At 39.6% G+C, this 24,171-nt stretch overlaps 1 protein-coding gene across 1 annotated transcript in view; it reads right to left on the reverse strand.

Moving 5' to 3' along the window:
- FSHR (follicle stimulating hormone receptor) overlaps positions 1–24,171 on the reverse strand; it is an 80,395-nt gene that overhangs the window by 13,454 nt on the left and 42,770 nt on the right. Inside the window, exons 3-6 of the mRNA XM_009956390.2 lie at positions 13,069–13,143; positions 12,610–12,684; positions 4,744–4,815; positions 2,494–2,571 (exon numbers count right to left, since the gene is read on the reverse strand). Coding sequence (XP_009954692.2) covers positions 2,494–2,571; positions 4,744–4,815; positions 12,610–12,684; positions 13,069–13,143 — 300 coding nt within the window. The remainder of the gene's footprint in view (positions 1–2,493; positions 2,572–4,743; positions 4,816–12,609; positions 12,685–13,068; positions 13,144–24,171) is intronic.

The raw sequence follows: 24,171 nt of genomic DNA on the forward strand, positions 1-24,171 counted from the left end.
AAATCAGTTATGGGTCTGGCTGAAAGGATTATCCTTTTGACCATGACAGGCAGATGTACATAGCTCTATGTCTATAATGTCCGTCAGGTCCAATCAGGAGAACTGTCACCGTCCCCTTCACTTGCAAGAACTATTAGACATGAGTGAGCAGGCACAGAGGAGAGACATGTCCCCGCTTATAGCATTTAAAACATTTATTATATTACATTGATCTTATCCATTTGTAGCTGCCAGGCTGATATATGTACTTTTAATCACAGTATTAGCACTTACTGCATTCTCTCGCTGAACATGATGCTAAGACAATGAGATACTAAGGTCGTAAAATCAGAGTCACTGTTGCTATACAGTGTGGACTATATACTCCTGTCACCTGGCTAATTGCACTCAAGTAGTAAAAAAGGCAAAAAAAACTTTACCTAAATCCCAAGACCTCATTATCCTACATATAGTCAAGTTTCTGCATATAGACAAGTTTCTGTTGAGACAAATTCTCCCCTAACACTTCAACCAGCATCCTTCCTGACTCCACTAACTCTTATATTAGCAACAAGTAACAATGGAGGCAGAGATCCAGAGCTTGGACATATGGGCTTTTACTCATCATTTCATGGCTATAGCAGTATTTTTAATACATACTTTAGAATTCACCAGGCGCAGGAGGTCACTGCCCTTAAGGTACTATTTACACCCTATTTCAGGTCAGGAAAGCTCTGTCTTAGGCTTTAAGTGGCATACAGACCTGGAAGCAAGGTGAATTTCTTCCATAAATTTCTAGCAATTTTTTACAAAATGTATTCACAGTTCCAGTCTGTGCTACCCCACGAATAGTATAATCCAAATTACAGGGTCAAATATGCTTGGAGCTTGCCACAGCTAAACCTGCTAAAATTTTATCTCCTTAGAATGTGGGTGTTCAATGGGTTCTGGGTGTTTTTAATGCCATCTTGACATACCTGGTTTCACAAAATGATGTTGCTGTAACAGTAACTTTCTATTGCATTGCATAGTGACTTCAGTTTTGTATAGGAACCCAGCAAACTGGGGTCTAAAATGAGATAAGTTCATCACAGCACAAGGAAAGCCTAATCAGGGACTCTCAAAGTGCACATGCAGGGCCTCTGTCCCAAGGCAGAACTACAGCAGAGTCAGGACATCATCTGACCAGGAGTGTGGTGGCCAGACCTGCTTGCACAGCTCTTGCTGCTCCTGCGCACACTGGTGGGCACAGGGAGCCTGTGGCAACAGGGCTGCTGCAGGAGGCAAGGCAAAGCAGCTGGAAGAGGATGTGATCCCCCTCCAGGCCAATTTTGCTAGCAAACCAGCATTCTTAAGTCCTCAGAGAGCGCTATTCTTCAGTATCCAGGCAGTAATCATATAAGCAATGGGACGTCCTGGGGAGAGAGGGGAAGTCAATTTCATGCTGCTCAAGTGGCACAGAGAAGTCAAATCACAGTAAAAACCTGGGATATTTATCTCACCCTTTAGTGGTATTATGGAAACAAATATAGTACTTGTTGTGCTGTGCTCTGAATATGCAACTTCCCACCTGAGTAGCAAATATCATCATCACAGGAGAAAAGATAAACCAGTGATTTTGGGGTATCATTACTTGAATATATATTTGAGAAAACAGTTTTTGTGTTTAAAACTTCAGGGAACTTGACATAAACAGGGACTGTCCATAACTGATGGAAAAAAAGGAGAGATAACAGCTAAGTGACTTGTTACTGGCCTTTCTTCAGATATTGATGGTCTGACCTTGCTCCCACCAAAATCAACGTGAGCCAAATCAGTCAATCAGATCTTGCTTGTCTACTTCAGTATGTGAGGTAAACTCTATACACACACAGCGGGAAATTTTTCCACTCTGGTCACTGGCCAGGTGAAATGAGGGCAACTTGTTAGCAGGCAAACAGTATGTTTTGATATAAAACCAGAAAGGATCAAAGAAGCCAGATAGTTCATTAAAATACATGACTGTTTAAGTCAAATGCAGACTCATCTAACCTTGCAGCTTGAAACTGCATTGTGAGCTGGCTTGTATCAATGCATTAACATTGTGTACAAATATACCACATTTCCACAACATCTATATATATTTTGCCCAAGTATTAAATGTCTTTGAATAATGTCTCTGACTGTAAATATTTATGAGTCATGTCATCCTTTTGAACACAATTTGTATCACATAGAACTGTTGTTGTAGGTGGAAAATGTTTAACCTTGGCACCAGTAATTACTAAATTTGCTTTATGCTGTGCTTCTAGGATAAAGACCAGGACTAGAATACAATAAAAAACCACAAAAGCATTCATTTTTTTGTGGCAAGGAAACAGAATACAGATATTTTGAGGATAGAGAAGAAGTCTAAAATCTCAAATTGAATTTGGAAGCATATGAAATAGCGTCCATCCCCTGGTTTCCTTGACCCTGCTCTGGAAAAGAAATGAGCTAACAAGGAGAATAATGAATTTGCTATGTCTTACTCACAGAATCACACTTTCAGAACTCAGGCCTGTGAAGGAATTTCTTTCAATTGTACGTATATTGATATTGTCTTGAATATCTCTGAAAAATAAAGTACAATAGAAACTATACCTTTTTGTACCTCTGTGAGCCTTTTAATACGATACATGATTTCAAACACAGTCTTTTTCCTTATATTCAATCTGAGTATTATAGGCAGAGGGTAACGACTTAAGTTTTTAAGACATTTTATCTTCAGAGCATGAACCTTCCTGGAAAAAAGGCTGGAGCAAAAGCTTTCCAACATCCCCACACTTTCCTCCCAAATAGGCTGAAGTCATTAAAATGCATAAAAACTCAGGTCCCATAACCCTGAGGCAGACAAAGTAGTCCCTCCAGCAAACATACTATCCAGAAAATGAAGGCTGAGGGGCTGTGAGGCCACCCCTTCCTGCAGCCTCCCAACAAGAAGAAGGAAAAGCCATTAGCCTTTTTGAACTGATTTAGCAGGGTACCTACCAGCTCACGAATCATTCTCCTGCTGATGTCAGCAGGGTTGCTTAGAAGCTTTGTATCTGCTTAAAATCTTAAGACGTGGGACCCCTGTCAATGGAGTTTGTCAAAATGACAAGCAGGCATTTCAGTCTTTCAGCAGTTTTGACTGATACAAAAAAAAGGAATGGCAGATATATGTCCTGTTGCTTGCTCAAAATAGACCTCAAAGAAGTTAAATAGTATTACTCATAATTTAGACTGGGGATATGGTTGTTTTCATGCTGTTTCTGTTGGAAAGCATGGAACAAAATTAATTATGTGCAAAACTTGAAATTAAGCACAGTTCCAAAATTATCTCATGCCAACAGCTGAATACAGCCACAACTTTGCATTAAGTGACACTTACACAGAGGCCTCATTCTGCAAACTGAGGTCAGCAGAGGTAGGAATAGGGAGGGAATGCGGCACCCATACAAGTGAACTATATCACTCTGCTAAGGATCTGCACCACCTCTTTATGAACATCAACGACCCATCAAGACCTACCTTTGGGTCTTCAATATTGACACAACTGAAGCCAACAGGAATTTTCTTTTTGACCTCAGAGGGGCCAGGGTTTGAATCAATGTCTAGTTTGGGACTCAAGCAGGATCAAGGCCTACTTGTTCTTACAGGGAAGTTAGGGTTTTCAGAAAAAAACCCAAACTTTTGCTCAGCAGGACACAATCATTCACATCTAGTTAAGACTGATCATCAACATAAAGTCTACAAGAAGAAGGCTCTGTAGCTCTGTATCTGTTGCGTTTGCTTGATGGTTTTGGGGAGCCCTGAAGTGCAGTTCTCAGAATTACATGTCAAGTGTATTACAGAAATCTATTTCTTATCTTATATGTGTGTGTACTATATTCAGGTATTCACCGCTATGTTTTCCATGCATTTTTATTTATATTAACGGTGATTACTAAGACAACTGCAGGATTAGTATTTCTGCAGCTTGAAATCTTCTAATCAAAGACTTTAATTCACAGAACTTTGCCTGTGCATTAACAATATATTTTGTCCAAAGGCAGAGAAGAAATAGTTGTTTAATTCCAGGGTTTTCTGATTTCAGTTATACTAAGAACTGATTGAGAAATTTATGTCAAGATCTTTTTTCAATGAAAGAATATCAAGCTTTTTCTGATCTGTATTTTTTACAGAAAAAAATTTTACACTAATATTTTTTTTCCCTGTTGGCACTGGAATTTTCCATAGAAAAAAATATTTTATTCTCTGGACAGTTTTACTGCCAGTTGAAAAAATGAGCATGGTAAACATATTTCCTTTTTTTTTTTTCTTTTTTTTTTTTTCCTCTGTGATGTGACCACCTCTCCACAGAAAATAGCTCCAAGTTCAGCAACACTTCCCACGCAGGCCAGAGAACTGTCACCAGATGGCAATAAATTTCCACTTCCACCAGCCTAGTTTGGATTTCGATGGGTGAAAGAGGAGTAAAAGGCTGTTATCTGTCCTCTGGGCCATCCAGGCAGACACTCATAGTGCGGTTAAAAGAAGAGTGGTCTGTAAAGTGCAAGTTATAACGCTTTGTAGAAAAGAGACCTAAAGAGAAACGAAACCTTTTGGGCCACATTATCGTCAATGCCTACAAAATCACAGCCCAAAATGCTACTGTGAACCTAATAAGCTAACACAAGGGAAACCATGTCTTGAAAGGTTCTGTTGGAGTAGGAGAACATTCAAAGGGAGCTTCTAAAATGAAAAGCAGACATTAAAACTTACAGCAAAACTTTCTGGAAAGAGTGCACCTTATGGACAGCAGGTAAGAACCGAAGGCCAGTGTTTGATATTAACCTAAGCAGGAAAGAACAGATGAAGATTATTTGCTCTGCCCTAGGAACGAAACAATAATTAACAAAGAGGAAAGAACATTGGACAATGGCAGCCCCAAAAGGCAGGGTTTAGCCACAAACGGAGAGGTTTGCTCATATGAAATTTGACATTGTGACATGAAAAGGTTTTTCTCCAAAGCACGAGCTGAATTCTGCCCTACTGAAGTCCTACCTTGGGTAATTACACAATCTGTCCTGATGATCTCAGGAAATTGTCAGTATTAATTTCCCAATCATATTCTAAGAAATCAGCTGCACTGAGACAGGATAATTATTTTCACAGTAGCTCTTTTAAGACAACTCACCACAATTTTAACCTTCTACTCAGTAGAGGATACATTAATTCCACTAGAAACAACATTATTTCATGACAGTAAGAGACAATTAGGATGTTTTATTCCTCATCAAGTCCAATAGCAAGGAACCAAACATGTGGGAGTATTTCAGCAGTTGGTGTGACTGGAAATGGGCCTGAGTCTCTGTATTCAAGTACATACACCCTCCAACCACATTGGGCATCACTGGCCTCTGCATTGCTGTTTCTGTCCATGAAACACCACCCCAGAAATACTGACTCTGAAGGACAACCCTGTGCCCACAGCCAGCGAAGAAACACAGGTATCCGCAGAGCTGTACCACATCCAATTTAAGCAATTTTTTTTAAATCTAGAGCAGTATCAAGGATAGGACAAACATAATATTGCCATGCAGCAGGAGGTGGCTGGTGGCTGCTGACGGCTGGAAAGAGGCCTGAGCACAGGAGGGAGGAGGAGCTGGACCAGGCTGGGCTCTGACTGGCCAAGAGTTTTTCCTAGCCACCAAAATTTCTCTACCAAACAAAAAGAAAATTTGGATTCTTGAAAGTTTAGTTATATCTTTTTATTTTTAATATGTGAGATAGTAGAGAAGATACTTTCACTGAGAATATTGGTTCCTTAAGAAATGTATTACTAGTATATGGAAGGTATTTTTTATCCTGGCACTTAAACAGAACAATATTCTTCCGTTATTGGATGTGATTTTTGTTTTGCAGATTTATTCCTGAATAGCTGAACGATGATGAAAAACACTGGTTGAGACTGGAACAAAGTATAAGCATTCATCTGATGTTTATTATGAACCTAGATTATTTCAGGAGAGTTGCAACCTTTCAGGTTTCATAATCTGAACTGAAACTGAACACCTCCATATGACAACCAAATCCTACATTTGGGCACTCACAGTGACACAAAGGTCGATAAAATAGTCATTCACTTGCGTAAGTACTGCACTGAGCTCCCTGAGGTGGTATCTGGATATCCTCAGATGTTGAAAAGCCAACTTGTTATCTGTCTTGTCTTATAACAAAAAGCAATGCATTATATGCAGGAAAAAAGTGAAGAAGTATAGTGAATGTTCAAGAAGCCCATTTCGGAAAGTTGCTGAAATGTCATGACTGCTTCGTCTCAGGAGTCAGAGTGGTCTGACATTGCATTAACTTAAAAATAACAGCTGTCACATGTGAACCAAGAAAGCTCTACAAAAATGCCTTTGAAAAAACTATTACATATAGTTAAATAGAAAGCAAGATTAATGAAGCAGACAGATTTCACAAGGTCCTTATTATTTGAAGTACTTCTGCGCTTTGTAAAAGGAGTTAGCCGAAAAAATTAGAAGCAATAGAAGAAGAACCTGTAACTCTCCCCTTACAGTATTTTAAAGTACACTCTTTAAATTACTGGAAATGTACAGGGTTTTACTTGAAAGCTGTCTTTAATTTTAAATGAGTCATATGCTAAAAATTAATGCAATTCTTTTTATGAGCCTCTTGTTAAATATGAATTATAGCATGCATTTCCTTTAGTAGGTAAAAGAAGCAGAAAACTGCTGCCAAGTAGTGTGTGGCTATTGCAGGACAGAGGAAAATACATGAGAAGCTTTCCTTTCTACAGTACTTTCCTGAGAAAATCTCAGTCCACCTTGTTGCAGCAATGGTACTCTAACATAAGCTATTCAAACACTGCTCCCAATGGCAACTTACACCCAACATACCAAAATGTCACACTGGTTAGCAGAGCTTTCACCATACGTGTGTGAAAAAACATGTTTGAAGCCTTGGGTGATGCCATAGTCCTGATCTTTCCAGTAATCCCAAAGTGTTCAGGGCTCAATTTGTACTGGTGTCAACTGAACAGCATCAGATGAAGAGGAAAGCATCTTTGACAAATCATTATATATCGAAGGAAATCTCCAAGTAGCACAGAACACTGATTACACAGAGGCACAGAACAGTGATTAGGAATAGGAGAGGATGTTCTTTTAATTAATTGTAGAAAAAGAATTAAAAAAATATTTAGCTAGGCTGCAGCCTAGTTCTTCCCTCTCTTTTTATTCAACCAGCAAATCTCCAGAGGCCTTTAAGTGGATGATCTTGTTAGAATGTAGATAATCCAATTTACTGAATATCTTTCCTGTAGGACAATTTTGTCAATATATTTACCATATAACATATACATCCTTAGTAGCCTCACTTTAAACAAGTGTCCTCTTTAATCTGTGTTATAACTGAGTCCCCCCTTGCATTGCATAAACAGCTTGGTAAGAACCTGGTTTTCGCATGGCTGATGGCTGCTTTCCAAAGCATTAATTGTCTTTCTGAAAAGGCTTACTGGAGTCAGCACTTAAGAAAACATAGCACCATGATCAGCAGGAAAAAAAAACAACCCACCTCTTTCAGAACCTAATTCCTGGAAGATTCTGGCTGCTTATCTCCAGATATAGCAACACGCCTGCTCTTTTTTATGCCAAATTGGTAGGAGCTACTCTGACAAAACTGGGAACACAGTTTACCTAATCAACTTATTGTGGGTATTTGCTGAATTGCAAATCCAAGGTAGGAAGAGAGAAATACAACATCACTCAGGAAGTGTTATTTTTGTTTCCCTTAATCGTGCTGGTTTACTTTATATTGCACATAAGCCTGATTTCAGCAAGAGATTCCTCTGACTCACGTGTCCCTGCCTTGCAGGCTAAGCTGAGCCTATAGTCCACAATACCCACTTCTGGGGCAAGACCTTTAGCAGTGAGACTGACATGCAAATGGCAGGATTGGAGCATCACTTCTTTTTATTGAATAGCCAAATCCAAGCAAATAGTCAGTGATTCTGTGGACTTTGCTGCATATGGAGAAAGTACAGTCTTGGGTTTAGGAAGCATGTCAGGTACACGTGTGTCAGGTCCTCCATGAAGTAAGACCAGGCAGGTACAAGCAGCTGCAAGACTTCAGAGTTGGGCTCTGTTTTCTGTAATGTGAACTGTTTTGCAGATAAAACACATACTTTTGCGATGTACTTTTCCCCTCACCTCCAACAATCCATCTGTATGCCCTCAAATTTTTCTGAAAGGATTGGTACATTTAAATCTTTCTATTTTAAGCTGAGATTGCTTAATACAGGATGTTGACACATCCACTGTAAAAAAGAACCAAAGGACACAGATTACACCTGAGAACTAATTTTGAAAAGAAAATAGGTTTGAAAAGCCATCACTACATTATTAAACAGACAATGCCACAGCTCTCCCTAATGAGAGCCAGATAAATAATCTTGTACCCATGAAAAGGTCAGTAAGTTACCATTTTGAAGTGGTCTGTCTCTTTGGCATACCTCCAAGACGACCAATTAACAATTCTCTTCACTGCTTCTAAAATACTGGTGGGAAAGTTAAGGTCACGTTTTACTAGAAGGTTTAGAGTATTTCAACATTGCATTTTTTTTAGCATTTTTCTCTCCTTAGTGTTTTTGCCGTGGTAGTAATGATGATGCAGGAGACAAAGGGGGTGGGGTGAGGGGGAAATGTATTTGTAGCCAAGTTGACAGAGATAAAAGCTTATTAATGTTCAACAGCTAGTGGCTGTAATGAGCCCATGAAGCTGATGAGAGGACTGACAGCACTAGCCAGAGCTTCTTGCCTGCCCATTAATAAAACCTAGCGGCTATACAACTATTTTTGAAGAAGCACAAAGCCTTGCAAGCAATGAGCTGGAAAGGTCATTAAACTGATGGGCTATGGTTCCTAGGCTCAGTATCACATTTTAACACTGATTAATTTTTCTCTTTTTTTTAAATGAAAACTGCCAGTAAATATATTTTTTTTCTCCGAGACTTTCTGAACTGTGTTTTAACAGTTCTGTCACATCTATAGCACTGTCATGAGGAATCAAACCACACTCTCGTACCCTGCCAGGCTGCCACCATGGCTGGAAACTTCATAAGAATCACAACGAGCTGAGCAATGGGCAGGTACCCAAGTTCCCTTGCTTTTGCGTGCTGGTTGCAGCTGGGTCTCGCTATACCTCTTTACACCGAGACACGGGGGTGCCTGTGCCAGCTGTTCTGACTGATGGGTCAGACCAGTAAGGGCTACAGAAGTCTACGTCAGGGTCTGCAGCAGAAGGTTGGCCAAGGACCTCTCTAAGCACAGGTCTCCCTCTTCAGGTCTGCTGCCTCGATATGGACTATTTGGGAAGGTGGCATGGACCCCAACTGGGGAGAAGATACACCACATGGGCAACAGGAGTACATCCCAGTGGGATCAGAGTCAGGTTTGTTTTTCCACACACACAACCTCACATATGGTCAGACAGAATCTCCCAATTAATTTTGTGACAAGATATTTATGAAATCACTTGCAATTCCTTCCTAACTTCCAGCAGTTAATGGGAGAATTAGGCTGTAATGTATAAAGGTTTGTTACTTTCCCTTCATGGCCTTAAAATTTTTATCATTTCTCAAATAGCTATTGACAGCATTTCTGTCCACACAGATGCTTAACCCTTTCTGAATTATTTTAAACTCTAGTCCCACATGTTTACAACCCTTTACTTCTCTATTGTGTAAAAACCAAAAGCACAACACAACAAAAAACCCAAAAATTTAACACAAAAGCCACCAATCCACTAACTCCCCTCTGCATCTTGCCTTATATTTTCACTAATTGACCTTTCCTTGTATGTCACAAGAAGGTGAATACTAGGATTGGGTTACCTTTACCAGCTGCCATTTTGCACCAAGGTTTCTGCTTTCTCATTAAATTAACAGTCCTATTCTTTCAAACAGTGAAACTCTCTGCCTTTTCAATGGCAGGTTTCTAAAATGGCAAGCACCAGTGAGTGAAACAAAGGGATGGAGAAAATGGCAGTCTTTCCTACAGAAACGTGCCGAGAGAGACCACGAAGGTATGACTGTACATAGAGCAACTTAAGCATAATGCAACCTGGCATCACACCCAGCTCACTGCTACATGAAAGGCTCCTACAGGGAATTTGGATCCTGCTTCTGATCCCTATCATGTAAATTGGTGTAGCTTCACTGAAGCCAAAGGTGTTGTGCTGATTTATACCCCCAGTGCAGCTATCTCAAACCTTGTCATTAGCACAAAAGACATGTTCATATGTTCAGACTCTCAAAGCCATGAAGCCTGCACCTTTTGTACTATTTATAGTCATAAAAGAGGTGGTTGGGTTTTTTTTCCTCCAAAAATGAAGACACAGAGAAGATGCAGCATAAATCCATTAGTGGAATAAGCACCAAAGATGAATTTTATCTATTTAAATTAAAGAAAAGTTTTGGCACAATAATGAGTATGATTAAAGTGGCCATGAATAAAATTAGAGAATTTTTTCTAGTCACCAAATCATTGAGTTTCTGGAAAAACCTCCCCTGGAAAAAAGAGAGAAAGCAGGGAACAGTGGAGAGCATCAAAACTGTCAATAAAGCACTTAGTTAATGGGATAGATGGAGTGGAGCCAGTAAGAAATCCAGTTCTGTGTGTCTGCAAGAGAGAATATCTTAAAAAGTATCCAAAATATACTTTCCTCTGATTTCAGCTGGTGGGTAGAACTAGCTAATGAGGAGTGGGGAATGGTTAGTGAGACAAGCAATCCTCTCTATTTTTGATCTGTTGCTTCTATAGGCCATAGTAGATGCTGCAGCTGAATCTGTATACAGGTAGCAGGTCTGAATGTTTAAGCCAACATGTATGGGAGCGTAGAAAGACAAATGTTCGAAAGAGGGAGCATCCACTAAAATCAGGACAAAAACTTCCACTACTTCTGATATTTAAAGTGAGGATTTACCTTTCTTTCCACAATCTGCAGTTTGTGTGTCCCACATCTAAAAAATCGCTGAAATTAGCGTGTTCATTACTGTGTTCACAATTCTTATTATTCTTCAATTTTGTATGAGATAAATAGGCTCCCATTCTGTCTAACCACCTGTACACCTGACAGATGCACTACCCACAGGAGCTTGTTCTGGGGATTTTACACGGGATAAACAAATGCTGTGTTTTCATTCATAGGTAGACAGAATTACTCAAAGACAGCAGTCACACCTGAATGACTCAGGCTTGAAACCAAAGGAAAAAGGCCTATGATTTTGCCTCATGCAATGCAAATTTAAAGCTTTATTTCCCTACTGCCAAGAGAAGAATCTGTGTTTCAGTTATGGACATACAAAAGTTAAAGTTTATCAAGATGTCTGGCGAATTTGCTAAAGTAGATATTGGTAAAAAAACTAGCGAGAATGACAATCCTATTGCAATTCTAACCACATATTCCAGTTCAACGAGATATAATGATTTTTTTAGTGCTAAATACACCTTATCTCTTAAAGTCCAAACCTTAAATCTCAAATCTTAAAGTTCAAATTCAAACCCATGCCTCTCGGCATTTTTGAGCTCAGAACCTGCCAGATGCTAGTGATTTTCAGAGACCTTAAACACTCATTAGCTTACTGGGAACTATGCTTATTAGACCACTGACCTGATTTCATCCCATCTTTAAGAAATACCTAACTAGACAATTAAGCACTTGCTGTTATGTACTCAAATGTAGAAGTCATGATCAGGCTTCTTGGATGAGTAAAGCTTCTTGTGTAAACAAGGAAACAAGGTTAGGTGTATATGCTCATGTGGATGGACATACAAAAGCTAATATCCTGCTGGGTGTATATGCCATTGTTCAGTGAAGAACACTGTGGGAGCTTATTTAAGCTACGGCCATTAAAAACAAAACCACTGAACTTCATTGGATTTTTATGCAGAGGAGAGATTATTAGTCATGTTAAGATCATGCGCTAAAAGCTGTGAAAATATTTTTGGGTAAATTTAATTTAAGGATGTGTTCAATTATCACTGAATTTTGAAGACAATCCCATGGGAGCAGATGTAGCAACCACAGTTGTGCAAGCAGCATTCTTGATGATGCTGGCTAATGAAATAAATTTATACCATACACCAATATGTTTATATTCCAAGGTTTTAAATCATCTCACATCAAGCATTAACGAAAACCATTGTATAGCACTACCATTGCTAAAGAAAAGATAATTTGAATGCTTAATACCATGTGTTTAAGTATAACAGAAGGTAGAGCCATAGCAAAGACAGATGAGAGAGATTTTATCCCAAAGCTCTCATGAAGAATTTCAACCTAAAGTTGTTTTTATAGACAGAAAAAAGGCCCAGCTGCTTTTCTCATCACTCAGTTTCAACCTGTTGCTTAGAAAGGCTCAAGGATTTTATATGTGTGAATATAGCTTTTCTGAGTCTGTGTGCAGGCCTGGGGATGAAAATGTGGATTGACAATGTGCAACTAGTAGGCGGACAGAGGGCATCATCTTGCCTTATTACCAAAAGTGCTCAGCACAGGTTGGACAAAACCACATCTGTTTCATTCAAAATTACTACACTAATTGCAAAGAGCAAAAGATCTTACAAATATCTGAGGCTCGGAAGGTGTTGGAAGGCATCTTTATCAATGTACACGAGGTTGTTGGCCTTCTCAATTCTTCTGCAAAGAGAAAATGAAACATCAGAGGAAATATATCAATATATTGATTTTAAAATATCTGTGGTTGCCCCATGAAGTAGTGCTACTATATGCTGAGATTTTAACAGCAGCAGATCTGCACAATTTCAGAGCAGCCTACCACAGACCAGCAGTCCCCACCACCTTTTGATATCAATAGTGGTTTGAGGATAAGTTTCAGGCTGACCAGGGAAAGAAAGGGACAGTTAGGTAAGAAGACGGAAAAGACAAAGAGAGACTTCAAATGTTCCTTTATTTCTATGAATTCTTCAGACCTTACCTGAACCAAAACGCAAAACTTTTGCTACTTGCCTATAATGAATCTTTATAATTGCCTCCTTTGAATTTAGATTGCTCATTACTTACATTTCATGTAGTTTGGGAAGGCTGGAAAACACATTTGCTTCTATGACCTCCAAGGCATCGTTCTGTGAGATCTCTCTGAAAAATAATTTAAAAGCCATGATATTTCAAGCCATGGTGAATCAGAGAACGGACAAGTGAAAAATTCACAAGGAACTTCTTCCTAGACAACTGATGGGTTTTAGAAATAAGGTGGATATCAGATCAGAAAACAGACCCCAAGAACACCAATGAGCTGCCACCAAGCCAAAAAACAATGGTCAGGAACAGACATCTTCTGAGGCTGGAGTTTGTATCTGTAGTGACAGTCCTGCACCTCCTGCTGTCACCGTTCCCTGTGTATTAGAAAGCAGGACCCATCCATCATTGGCTATTGGATCTCTAACAGCACTAATTACTGATAGAGATTTAATGAAAGCTTTTAACTCTGTGAAGAAAAGAGGTGGTGGAAGGTGACTGAAATAGAGAAGATAGCTAAAAAGTTCCCAGGAAATATGACACAAGTTCAGCTGTAGGACATGGAGCTGTCTTGACCTGACGTAAATTACAGAGATTAAAATTAAGCTGCTAGCAGACACATCCTTATTAGCAGGAGCTGGAGATCACAGACGTGAAGAAGTCTTCCATATCTTGGAGAAAACCCTATTTCTCTTCTGTATACAATTAGCGTCCACTTCCAGACACAGAACTGCAGAATAAAATCGGCCAATTTTCTGTTATCAGCACACCAGAATGTGTCTCCTGCTGGTCCAGAATACACATTTTTTTTCTCCCTTAATTTGTGGGATGTCAAAGAGAGGGCTCAGCCTCTGGTGTAATTTAGAGCTCAGGAGTTCTCCTGGTAAATCAAGGGGTAATAACTGCAGTGCAACCTGTCCTGATTACATGCCTTATGCTGGCAGTAACCAGGAAAGCTGAGGTAAAGACAGGTATGCCAAAAGAGCTCCTGCTGCCATTTTTGGAAATGGTGCAAAATGTTGTTTCCCAGGCTGAGGTCAGCTGTAGGGAGTAAAATTTGTAATACAGCTATAACTCAGTGATAGTGTGATGGTTTATTGGATTTTCATGGCAAGGTAACTGTGCACATCTTTGGAATGAAACTTTGGATAAATAGTCAGATTGTGAACTGGCTGGAGCTTGTTCCTAGATATTTTGTTCTTTTGAAATTATATTGGTTGCAAATAGATATGAACAGGCCTGAGGTAAAACACTAGGTCATAACGATATCTGCAGAGTCACAAAAACAATCACAAAAATTATTACAAGTAATATAAAAAATATTCCACTTCCTTCTGACTGAGAACTGAACTGTTTCTGACAAATTACCTGCCCATTTAAGACAAACAAAAGCCTTGCAAAAGAAGGTATGTTACTCATCAGACCTTTTCTACTTTAAAAAACCGCCTCAGTGGTTTGACATTTTTTTATTTTAATAAGTTCTCCCTCCTGTTTCCTCAAAGAAGAAAGCCAGCTCTCCTCTGCTCTGGGAGCTCTATACTGACCAGAGAACAAGAAAACAAAAGTACACGAGGACTGACAATAAGTGTTTGGTAGTGTGCGATGAGAATTTGTTCAGCAGTGCTGAACCACCAGCTCCCACGTGAACATGTTCCTCTTTATTGTTTAGGTTTCAGCAGCAACAAAATTCTTCAGCTGAGACTGTGATTCCTTCCTGCCGTGCAAGCTACACAGCTTTTGCAAGGGATGTTTCAAAGCCTTTTTGTTATCTTCCTGTTTTCTTTAAAAATAGTGCATTATAAGATATACAGCAGCAGCAATCACCCTCTATGCTGTATTTATATGACAGTACAATTCACTTGCTTAACTACAGAAGATTTAACGACTAGAAGGTTTAACAACATGGGTGGCGTCTCAGACTTTATAGATTTGGTTTGGTTTTGCTTGTGCTCTTTTTGGGCAGTCAGCAGCATATTTACCATTCCCCACAATCTAAAAATCAGTTGTCTAGAAAAAAAATAATCCACAGAAAAAGCAGAACATTTAATACCAACGTATCCATTTAGCCAGAAGAGATTTCATGCCACTAAAGAGCTCAGGGAAAAATGTTGCAGATTTGTTGGCTTATACGGGCAAAAAAAAAGTTTATTAAGGAACCACAATACCGTAGTGACATCACCTGACAAATAGGGCAGTCGAGGGTAATAATTTTTTATGATCCAATCTGCTATCTGACTTTGGAACAACTTGGACAATATACCTCTTTTAATGGAATGCTTAAAACCAAATGTTTCTGTATCGGGAGGGCGTTTTGGCTTCCTAAGGGTAGGATGGGCTATGGGCTTTGTTTCAGTTTGAGAAATGGAAGATACAGATCTGGTCAAAGTAGTGCAAGAGCAGGCCATGACACTTTGGAAGACTTCATTAAGGAAGGAGTGAAAGACAGGCAGAAAGACAGGAATCTCTAAACTCCTTATACAAGATTAAATTTTTAAAAGATTAAGTTTTTAAAGGAATTAAATAACACTTATATGAGGGGGGTGTTCCAGAGATTTGGGGGATGACTTGGCTTTCGTTCTAATACTGCCACTCACAGGTACAAAGGCAACAGTTTTTTTCTTTTTTTTAACAGATAATGAAAATATGTTCATTGAAAAATATTTTTACTGTCTTCCAGCTTAAGCAAACAACTACTGCAGCCATTGTAGATATGAGCAGCTCAAGACAAGTAAAGCTAACGAAAGGGAAACTTGTCAATTGCAGAAGTCATTAACCCTTCTGGTGCTGGTCTTTGCCATCTGTCTTCAGGGTATTGTGGGGTGGTGAGGGAAAAGGACAAGACCCTCTGTCCCCCGCAATGAATTGTGCATCCTCTGTTACACTCTCTTCAGGAAGTCGTGTTGGTGATGACCTTACTCAGCATTGTTCTTTGCAGATGAATCCCAGTTACAGCACTAAAGTGCCGTTTTCTAACAGGCGGCCATTGCTATTCTTGTCCTTTGGGGTGTTGTCCATATACCTGTTACAGGCTGTCATTCAGGTAAGAAGGATAAATTAATAAAACCTGTTCAGTTTAGGAGATCAGTCACACACTGTGAACAACGGGCAGCACAAGTCTGGGTTTTTGTTGCATAATTTCTGTGAATGATTTATTTGTACCTGGCAAAAAATGCTCGCCCTGCAACTGAAAGAACTGTACCCTGGATACGGGTATCTCTGCCATTAAAAGTGCAAACCACTGCTGCTCACATCAAACAGTCAACTCAGCAGACTCAGATGCTCTACAGAGCAGAGCAAATAATACCTGAAGCAGCAGCTACAAAGAAAAAAAGGGGATTGCTGGCTAGTATATGTACAAGTGATTTGTCTTACAGTGTAAATACACACAAACAGATGATTGCTCATAATGCATATCTTATTATATGTCATCAAGAGAGAAGATGGAACTGTTATTACGTTGTTTGTTTGTAATGAATCATACTATTATCTCTACTGCTAGCTATCATAGCAAATCCAGATGGCAATTTGAGCATAATTTCTGATGCGTGCAAACCTTTGAATACATAGTATGCAAAACGACCAGGGGCAATTTCTTAAAAAACCCCCAAACCTCCAAAACCCCAAACCACCCAGTGGCTGCAAAGTGCTTAGGCATCTGCCTAAGCTTAGTTTCCACTGCATGCACAGCTCTATTGAAATCCACAGCAGTCCTCAAAAGCATAAACTCTTTACTCAAACACAGCCTAAAAGAGGAAAAACTATTCAGTAAAAATGTTTTACAAAGGCATAAAGGATAATTGTTTTTATTTTTCTTCAAATAGAATGTAAGACTTTAAGGTGTGATAACATCACACAAGCAAGGAATTTCCTCTAATTTGCCACTAACAGCAAACTGTAATTGTTACTACCTATTCACAAGCAACTGACCGCAGTGTAGCATTTCCATGTGCAGTAGCCAGAGCCAGTGATGGTAGGGAGAGGGATGGAAAATGAAGAGGAGGAGGAAGGTGCTGCCTAGTGGCAGTACAGTCTTAGCTTGGTTTAACCTGCCTGCAAATCTATCCTTAGGCAGGGCTGAGTGTACATCTTCTGTGTCAGAGCCTAGTATGAAGCATAGGAAGCATTTCTCTTCAAGACAGCTGCCTGCAAAAAGCGAGCCATAGAAATCAAAATACATTAAAATGGCCTTTTAAATAAATGTATCAGCAAGGAATTTATAGTTCATGGTGGTTTCTTTGTAGTCCTCTAAAGAAAAAGTCTCTTAGACTAATTAAAGTCCTGCAGCAAAAGCAAGACTGTATTAAACTCACAAACTAATGGTCTTGCAGCCAAGTGGTGTCATATTTCAAAATAATGAAAGAATAAAAGACTGGACATTTATATGGGTTTTTTTTTATGATAAGAATTCCTTTCAGGATCAGAGCAGAGCATGCAGACAGGGATAGAGTCATTTTTCCCCTGCTAGGAAATACGCCTATTTAAAACAAACTTGTGTATATGTACGTGTGTATATAAATATACAGATACAGAAATTTAACATAGATGAGTAAGTGGAAACTTGTGTCAAAAGAAGAGCAAAGTGTACACATGGCAGAAGGCCAGCTTAGAGGCAGATCACAGCATCAGTCCCTTACATGGTGCCCAGGGATGTATGGTCTTGAGCTCGAAGACCTTGTAATACCAGCAGCAGGAGTGACACAGAGCAACTGATGCCCAACTGGTGAGTTTGGCTGTATGATGACTGTAGTAAATGTGGGATCTGTGGATTTCTGTGTTTCATTTCCCTGTTGCAGACTAGTAGAGGGGGTTTCCCTGTGCGCCGAGGTTTCTCAGGCACTTCTTTGTTGTGTTCGTCTTGCCTACAGACATGACACATGGTGTGAAGGGGGGATTTCCCTGCTCTCCAGCCACACTGTCTTCCTCTGTAGTGCTGGGTGAGACCCTCTCCCTGCAAACTCCTACAGCTTTCCTTAAATTCCCCTCCAAGGCAGGTACATACATGGGCTATACCCTTGATCTGTTCACCTTATATTTCCTGTGGTACATCATCATTGGGCCTTTTGGCCTTTTATCCTCAGCCTTTGAGGCAGTTTTTTGTGGTGTAAATATCCTGTGGATTCATGTGAACAGGTTTTCTTTCACTCTAGAGGTACCTGCAATTAGCAGCAATACTAGAGCTATCGGGTACTGATTCCCAGAGCAGGTGGCCTCACTGGGGTCTCTGCGCTGCAATCAATCGATAACTTTATATTGATTTAAGGGAAAAGGGAAGTAAAAAAAAGGCCAACAATTTTTATCTTTTCCCCCCTTTCTTTAAACATAAATACTCTTGAGAGCAGTTTGCCAGGTCATTTTTACTTAGTGGTTTGACTGATGCCACAATTTATGTCAGGCTTAAGAAGGAATTAGCAGTGGTGTGGTGTCACACTGGCAATCCTGCTCAGCAATTCACTGGGTGGGCACCTGCAGGAACATCCTGCAATGTGTCTGAACTGAAAAATTAAACACCTGGCTACCTCTGTCTCCATGTCAGAGATAGAGGAGCTCTTATTTCTTTCATTCCGATCAGAAACAAGCCAGTCTGAAATCTCCTTTTGAAAACTTCCCTCCAAAGTGACAGCAAAAAGCTACTACATGGATTTAAACAGGTTACAAAAGAAAAGCTATTTTTCTTAAAAATATTAGAGACCTGTGACCTTTTAAAAATAGATAGTTGACACTTTCTCCTGCCACTTCCCTTGTGAACATGAAACACTTGTCTCCCTACCATGATTTATGGAATACCAGGGAGTTACAGACTAATATATCTTAGCAGTTATTGACATTTCAAAAATGAATTGAAAAACTGACTCTTCTCATCATCTCTTTCCTTTGTTGAAGATATACACACATGTTGTACTGACCTGAGTAAAGAAGTGAGATAACCATTTAACCGAGTATTAATAATGATTTCACACTTATAGAAAAATAGTGCATACATAAGTCTTTGAAGGACAGTATCAGGAGGCACTAACACTGTGTCTTCCTGCCTTCTCCAAAAGGGCATGACACCATATTCTCAAATAAATCAATGCAAGCATCAGGAAAATAAAATGCAAATTTCCACACAGCAGACGGAACCAAAGGAGATTTTATTTCTATCAGTACTTTAGCACCATGCCAGCAATCCAGATGAAAGTCTGTAGAGAGTTTGGATGCATCAAATTAATTGTCCATGTAACAGTTTTACATTGGTCTCTCTAATCTAAAAAGCACACGATTAGTCTGCAGAATTGGAACTGATAAAGACCAGATCCAACAGCAGAAGCCACATCATTATAAGAATTGATTTTATAATCAGTACAGTTTGGGAGGATAGATATCTCCTCATACTCTAGCACTAAGGAAAAGTACTATACTAGTTTTAGTTTACTACCATAAAAGTTGAAAATGGGTGAAGCTTTGTAGAGGCAAACAAGCAAGGACTGCATCTTTGGAGGAAACGGCAGCTTTCTGCAGAAATGCTGGCTCCATGCAGGCAACCCAGAGAGATGTGGTTTGTAAGCTGGTGCCCTCCAGCTGCTGGGACAGATGTACCTGCCGACCCCTGCATTTGGCAATCACTAAATTTTATCTTTGACTATGAAAGCTTGTAGGGAAGGCAGAAAAATGTCTCTAAGATAAAAACACCACCCTGGCAATGGCACTTTTTTCTCAGACACAATGAGATCCAGAGGATCTTGCAATCATGCTGGCAGACAAAGGTGGTTGTTCAGCTGAGGAACGGACCTCCTCACTCAGAGATGCTGACATAAGCTTCGTGCCCACATCTTAACTCCTTCCACAGAAATGGGCCAGCAACATTTATTGCCACTTATCTTTTATTACTTCTCTCTTGGCTTTGATATCCAGCTAATGATGAATAGTTTTACTAAGATGACCTGGGCAAATGAGGAGATTACATTTGAGATAATCCCTCAGGAAAGCGATTGAACAAGGAAATGAGGAAAATAATTTCTGGGGATAATCAATAGGCAGACTGTCTTGGATTGGGAGAACATGTGACTTCCAGGACCCAAAGTCTAGTGACAGCCTTTCCAAACAGACCGTCTCGAAGATGTTCCCAGACACTTCAACCAACAGTCTTGAAATGTTTTAAGGAAGCACACACGCACAAGAGGCCTCTGGAGGAGAGTTCATTACTAACTCTAATGCATTACAGAAATGGGAAGAGTAGTTAGTGCCTCAGATATGAACAATTAAACTTTTTATCCAAGATGGAAAATTGTAAAAAAATCCCTCTTACTCCTCAGTTCTGACATTAAAAATCTTCCTAGGCTTATGACAGGGCTCTGGTTATTCACCAGAGCAAATAATGCATTACGTTACACCCATTTCAGTGAAAACAGTTCTCCATGATTTGCCCCATCATGAGAAAAATATTAGCATTGCCTAATGTTAAACACAACTACGAATACAGACATTATCTTACAGTTGCTAACACCATCCACTACATCTTTCAAATGTCCTCCTGAAGGGATTTAGTTTTCTCTTATTCAATGTTAGAGTCTCCTTGTGAAATACCTTTTTTCAGCACAGAGATTTCCTTCTGTCTTCTTTTCTATTTGCATTAATTCTTCCCTTCCATAAAAACTGCTTACTATTTTTGTGGTTTGTGTCCAACTAAGGCCTTGACCCTGCAACTCTTATCCCTGAGCTTTGACTCCAGGCTCAGCCAAGATCCTACTGCATAAATATTTGCATGATTGGGACCCTCAGATATAACCCGCCTGGGAAAAGGATAGTCTTTTATGCTTCCAAAGTTAAATCCAAACCTCTGCCTTGTAACAGACTGCCAGAGAAAATACAAGCACCAGCAAGAAGATGCTAAGTCAAAAGCTTTACAAAACAAGTGTGCAATGAGGGTTATTTATCTGTTATTTACTGTGCTATCATAAGCAGAATAATACCATTTAGGCCAAATCTGCAGCTTCTGTGTTGGAGTAAGCAGAGATGTTATACTATACGAACATGGGAATTACATACAATCCCTAAACCTTTTGCCCAGTGGCTGGTGGCAGCAAAGAGGAATCTGATTCAATATATCTAGAGACTTATTTGACAAATAACTGAACAGCTCTCCACTACGAAACCTTGGAAAATCACATACTTCCTCCTGAGTTTCCCTGACACAATAACCCTCTTCGTCAGCAAACACTGCAAGACTGCACATAGATAAAAAAGAGTCTTAATAGGGGAAAGGGAACATGTCATAAAACTTGGGCCAAAATTCAATACATTAATATGTTTCTATGCTTGTGTGTGTCGACACACAATATTCCAATAAAAGCAATAAAAATAATAGATCCATGGACACACGATGGTGCTTACTCACTAAAATCAGCCAGCAGCAGCCTTTCTGCACATCTAACCCCATTTACAAGGAAGTTGCTCATGTACACCATGAAGGGTCTTTGCCACAACAATGCTGTGTAAATCAGGTTTGTAGAAATGCCAGACAAACAAAAGCTTTCCACTATAGTCTGCTGTTGTAGTGCTCTAACAAGAAAGCCTTTTGATGGGGAGAGCTCAGTACCGATTCCCCCAGAGGAGTCTCCATAAGAATGAGGCAAAACCCTTGAGAACCCAAGGGCAATTCCTGGCCACTTGTGAATGACTTGTTTCTCCTATGTAAGAGCACTTCGATCTCCCTGGAGCCCTTCTCTTCCACACTACCCTGGGTCATACCTAACTGGGGACATAGAAAGAAGTTGAAGCTAGAGATGATGCAAAAAACTCTATCTGAAGAAGTTCTTCCTTCTTCACCAAGGGAAAAAGTAAGAGGAATCTTCCTCCACAGCCACAGTGCTTAAAGAAGGAGGCTGAACAAGAAATGTGGTTTGAATAAAAAAATTGTTTTCCTTAGGGGTTGCTTTGTCTATTTCTTTGCTGTATTGCATTGCATATACTTACAATATTTTTCTGTCTGGCTTCCTGTATTGGTGTAAACAAACTAGAACTCACAGTGTTTTGCCAAGTCTGGCAAAAATTTTTTTGTTTCCAGTAAAACACTTTGAAAAAATACTGCTGATGAGGGGAGGAAAACCGTCCTGAAGAGACCTTAACCCACAAAAATTACCATTTGGAAAAGTCACGTTGATGAAATACACTTACTTAAAAATAAAAGAAGAAAATGAAATCCTTCATTTCTGATTACTATCATTGCTTTAGCTGACACTAAAGGAGGTTTCAGTCTGTGCAGCAGAATTTTAATATATTGGACCTGTATTTACATTAACATTTTACATTTTAGAGGAGTGCATATTTTCCTGTAATTTTAAATAAGTATTGACTCCAGAAAGCACAGAGCTCAATACAAAAAAGGACATAGAAGGCCACAAACTTGAAGGCAATCCTGTGAGAGAATTTGATTTTCAGATTTAAAGGATTAATTTGTGTATGTTAAATACCAAATTAAAAACTAAAAGGCAACTGCTATATTCTTTCTTCCGTCAGACTGAAAACAAAACATGTATTTTTGGATTATTTTAACAGGAAAAGGAAGAAAAAACTATAACACATATTACGGAACATGATCAGAGCTTTCTATGAAAGAAGGATCCCTAAGGATTTAGACTGGATTCCTGCATTTTCCTTATGTGCAGAAAGGTACAGCAAACAGAAAGCAATCAACAGTACCGGTACACACCTCATTCTTCTACACAAATGTAATAGGATTTCATTATATTCTTTCTATTACTTTGAAGATGGCTTTGCAGGATGGCTCTGGTTAAGAGATACCCCAGGTGAATCCCTTGTGCCCCATGCCCAGCTGGAAGGCCTTGGTGTGGACAGATTAGGCAGCAGCTAAATACAAGGGCTTTTTGTCTGTGTTTTCCCTGGGGACTAAATTAGTGGTAACATGAAGTGGGTACTTCAAAATGGCAGGCTCAGGACTTGTCTCTAGAGAGGCACATATTTAACTTGAGGACCACGCAAAGTCCCAAACCAGATGTTCCATTTTCATTGTTAGAGTAATTTTACTCTGATTTAGTTGATCCTAATCAATTTAAACATACTTTTATCTTTTAGTTGGGGGTGTTTGGTGGGGTTTCTTTTTTTTGCTTTTAAGTGGCACACACTTCTTTGTAAACAGTTTTATATCTTATTTTCAGTTAAACGAATGCTACTCTGTGAGCATACAAGCCCCAAAAAGCCATGGAGAGAATACTCCATTTGTTTATGAGGCCTATTAAAAGAGATTCATGCTACACAGTGGCTGCATTTCTACTCACTTTTTTCTTTATGTACTCCTAAAGCCTATTTAAGGACATTGATCCACTGAAGAATGAGAGGGGCCGAGAAATTCATGTTCATTTAGATATGACCTGAACTCCATACAACACTTCTATCTCCCATCCAGTTCTGTGACTCTTCTAGATACATTTTGCCTCATCATTCAAACTGTCCAGAAGGGTAGCAACAGGATGCATGCTTTTATATCCTCCTCCTCAAAGATGTGCAGATGGAGACACGTTAGGAGAGCTAAGATTTGTGCATGACATGACTAGTTAGTAAGGTGCCAAAGGAGAAGGAAGACCCTCTTAAACAGGGAAGAATGCCCTTGGTTTTAATTTGCATCACATTTAGTTAAAAATAAGGTGAAAAGACTCTATTAGATGTGACTGGCAAAATCTTCCATTTATCCACAAATGAGACACGGCACAGCCAAAGCAATCCAACCTTCACACAGCCCCCCACAATGGAGCATGGTCTCCCACTGAGACACAGGCTCTGCTGCAGAGCCTTTTCGAAGTCTGGCCAACAGAGGCTGATGCTGAAAGCCAGCTGCAGCAGCCTTAGCTTGCAATGAGTCACTGTCTCCTGAGGGCACAGGCTGAGATCACCATCTCATGGTATGCAGCCGTCAACCTACCCATGTGAAAATAAACCATTCATCACACACAAGCAGACTGGATATGAACAAGTGACCTAGAAATCTGGGGGGTTCCAAGTCCTATTACCCTCTGCCTGAGACGTTCTGCTGTCACGTGAAGCTTGTTGTGACATATTTTGTGTAGACTGTGGGGTGGCAGGGGTTAGAGAACAACCCAAAATCTACTTTGTCATATAGTCCTAAAATTGTGCATAACTCACTCAACAGACAAA

Source organism: Leptosomus discolor, chromosome 2 (genome assembly GCF_034619465.1).
Source record: "Leptosomus discolor isolate bLepDis1 chromosome 2, bLepDis1.hap2, whole genome shotgun sequence".
Classification (NCBI taxonomy): domain Eukaryota; kingdom Metazoa; phylum Chordata; class Aves; order Leptosomiformes; family Leptosomidae; genus Leptosomus; species Leptosomus discolor.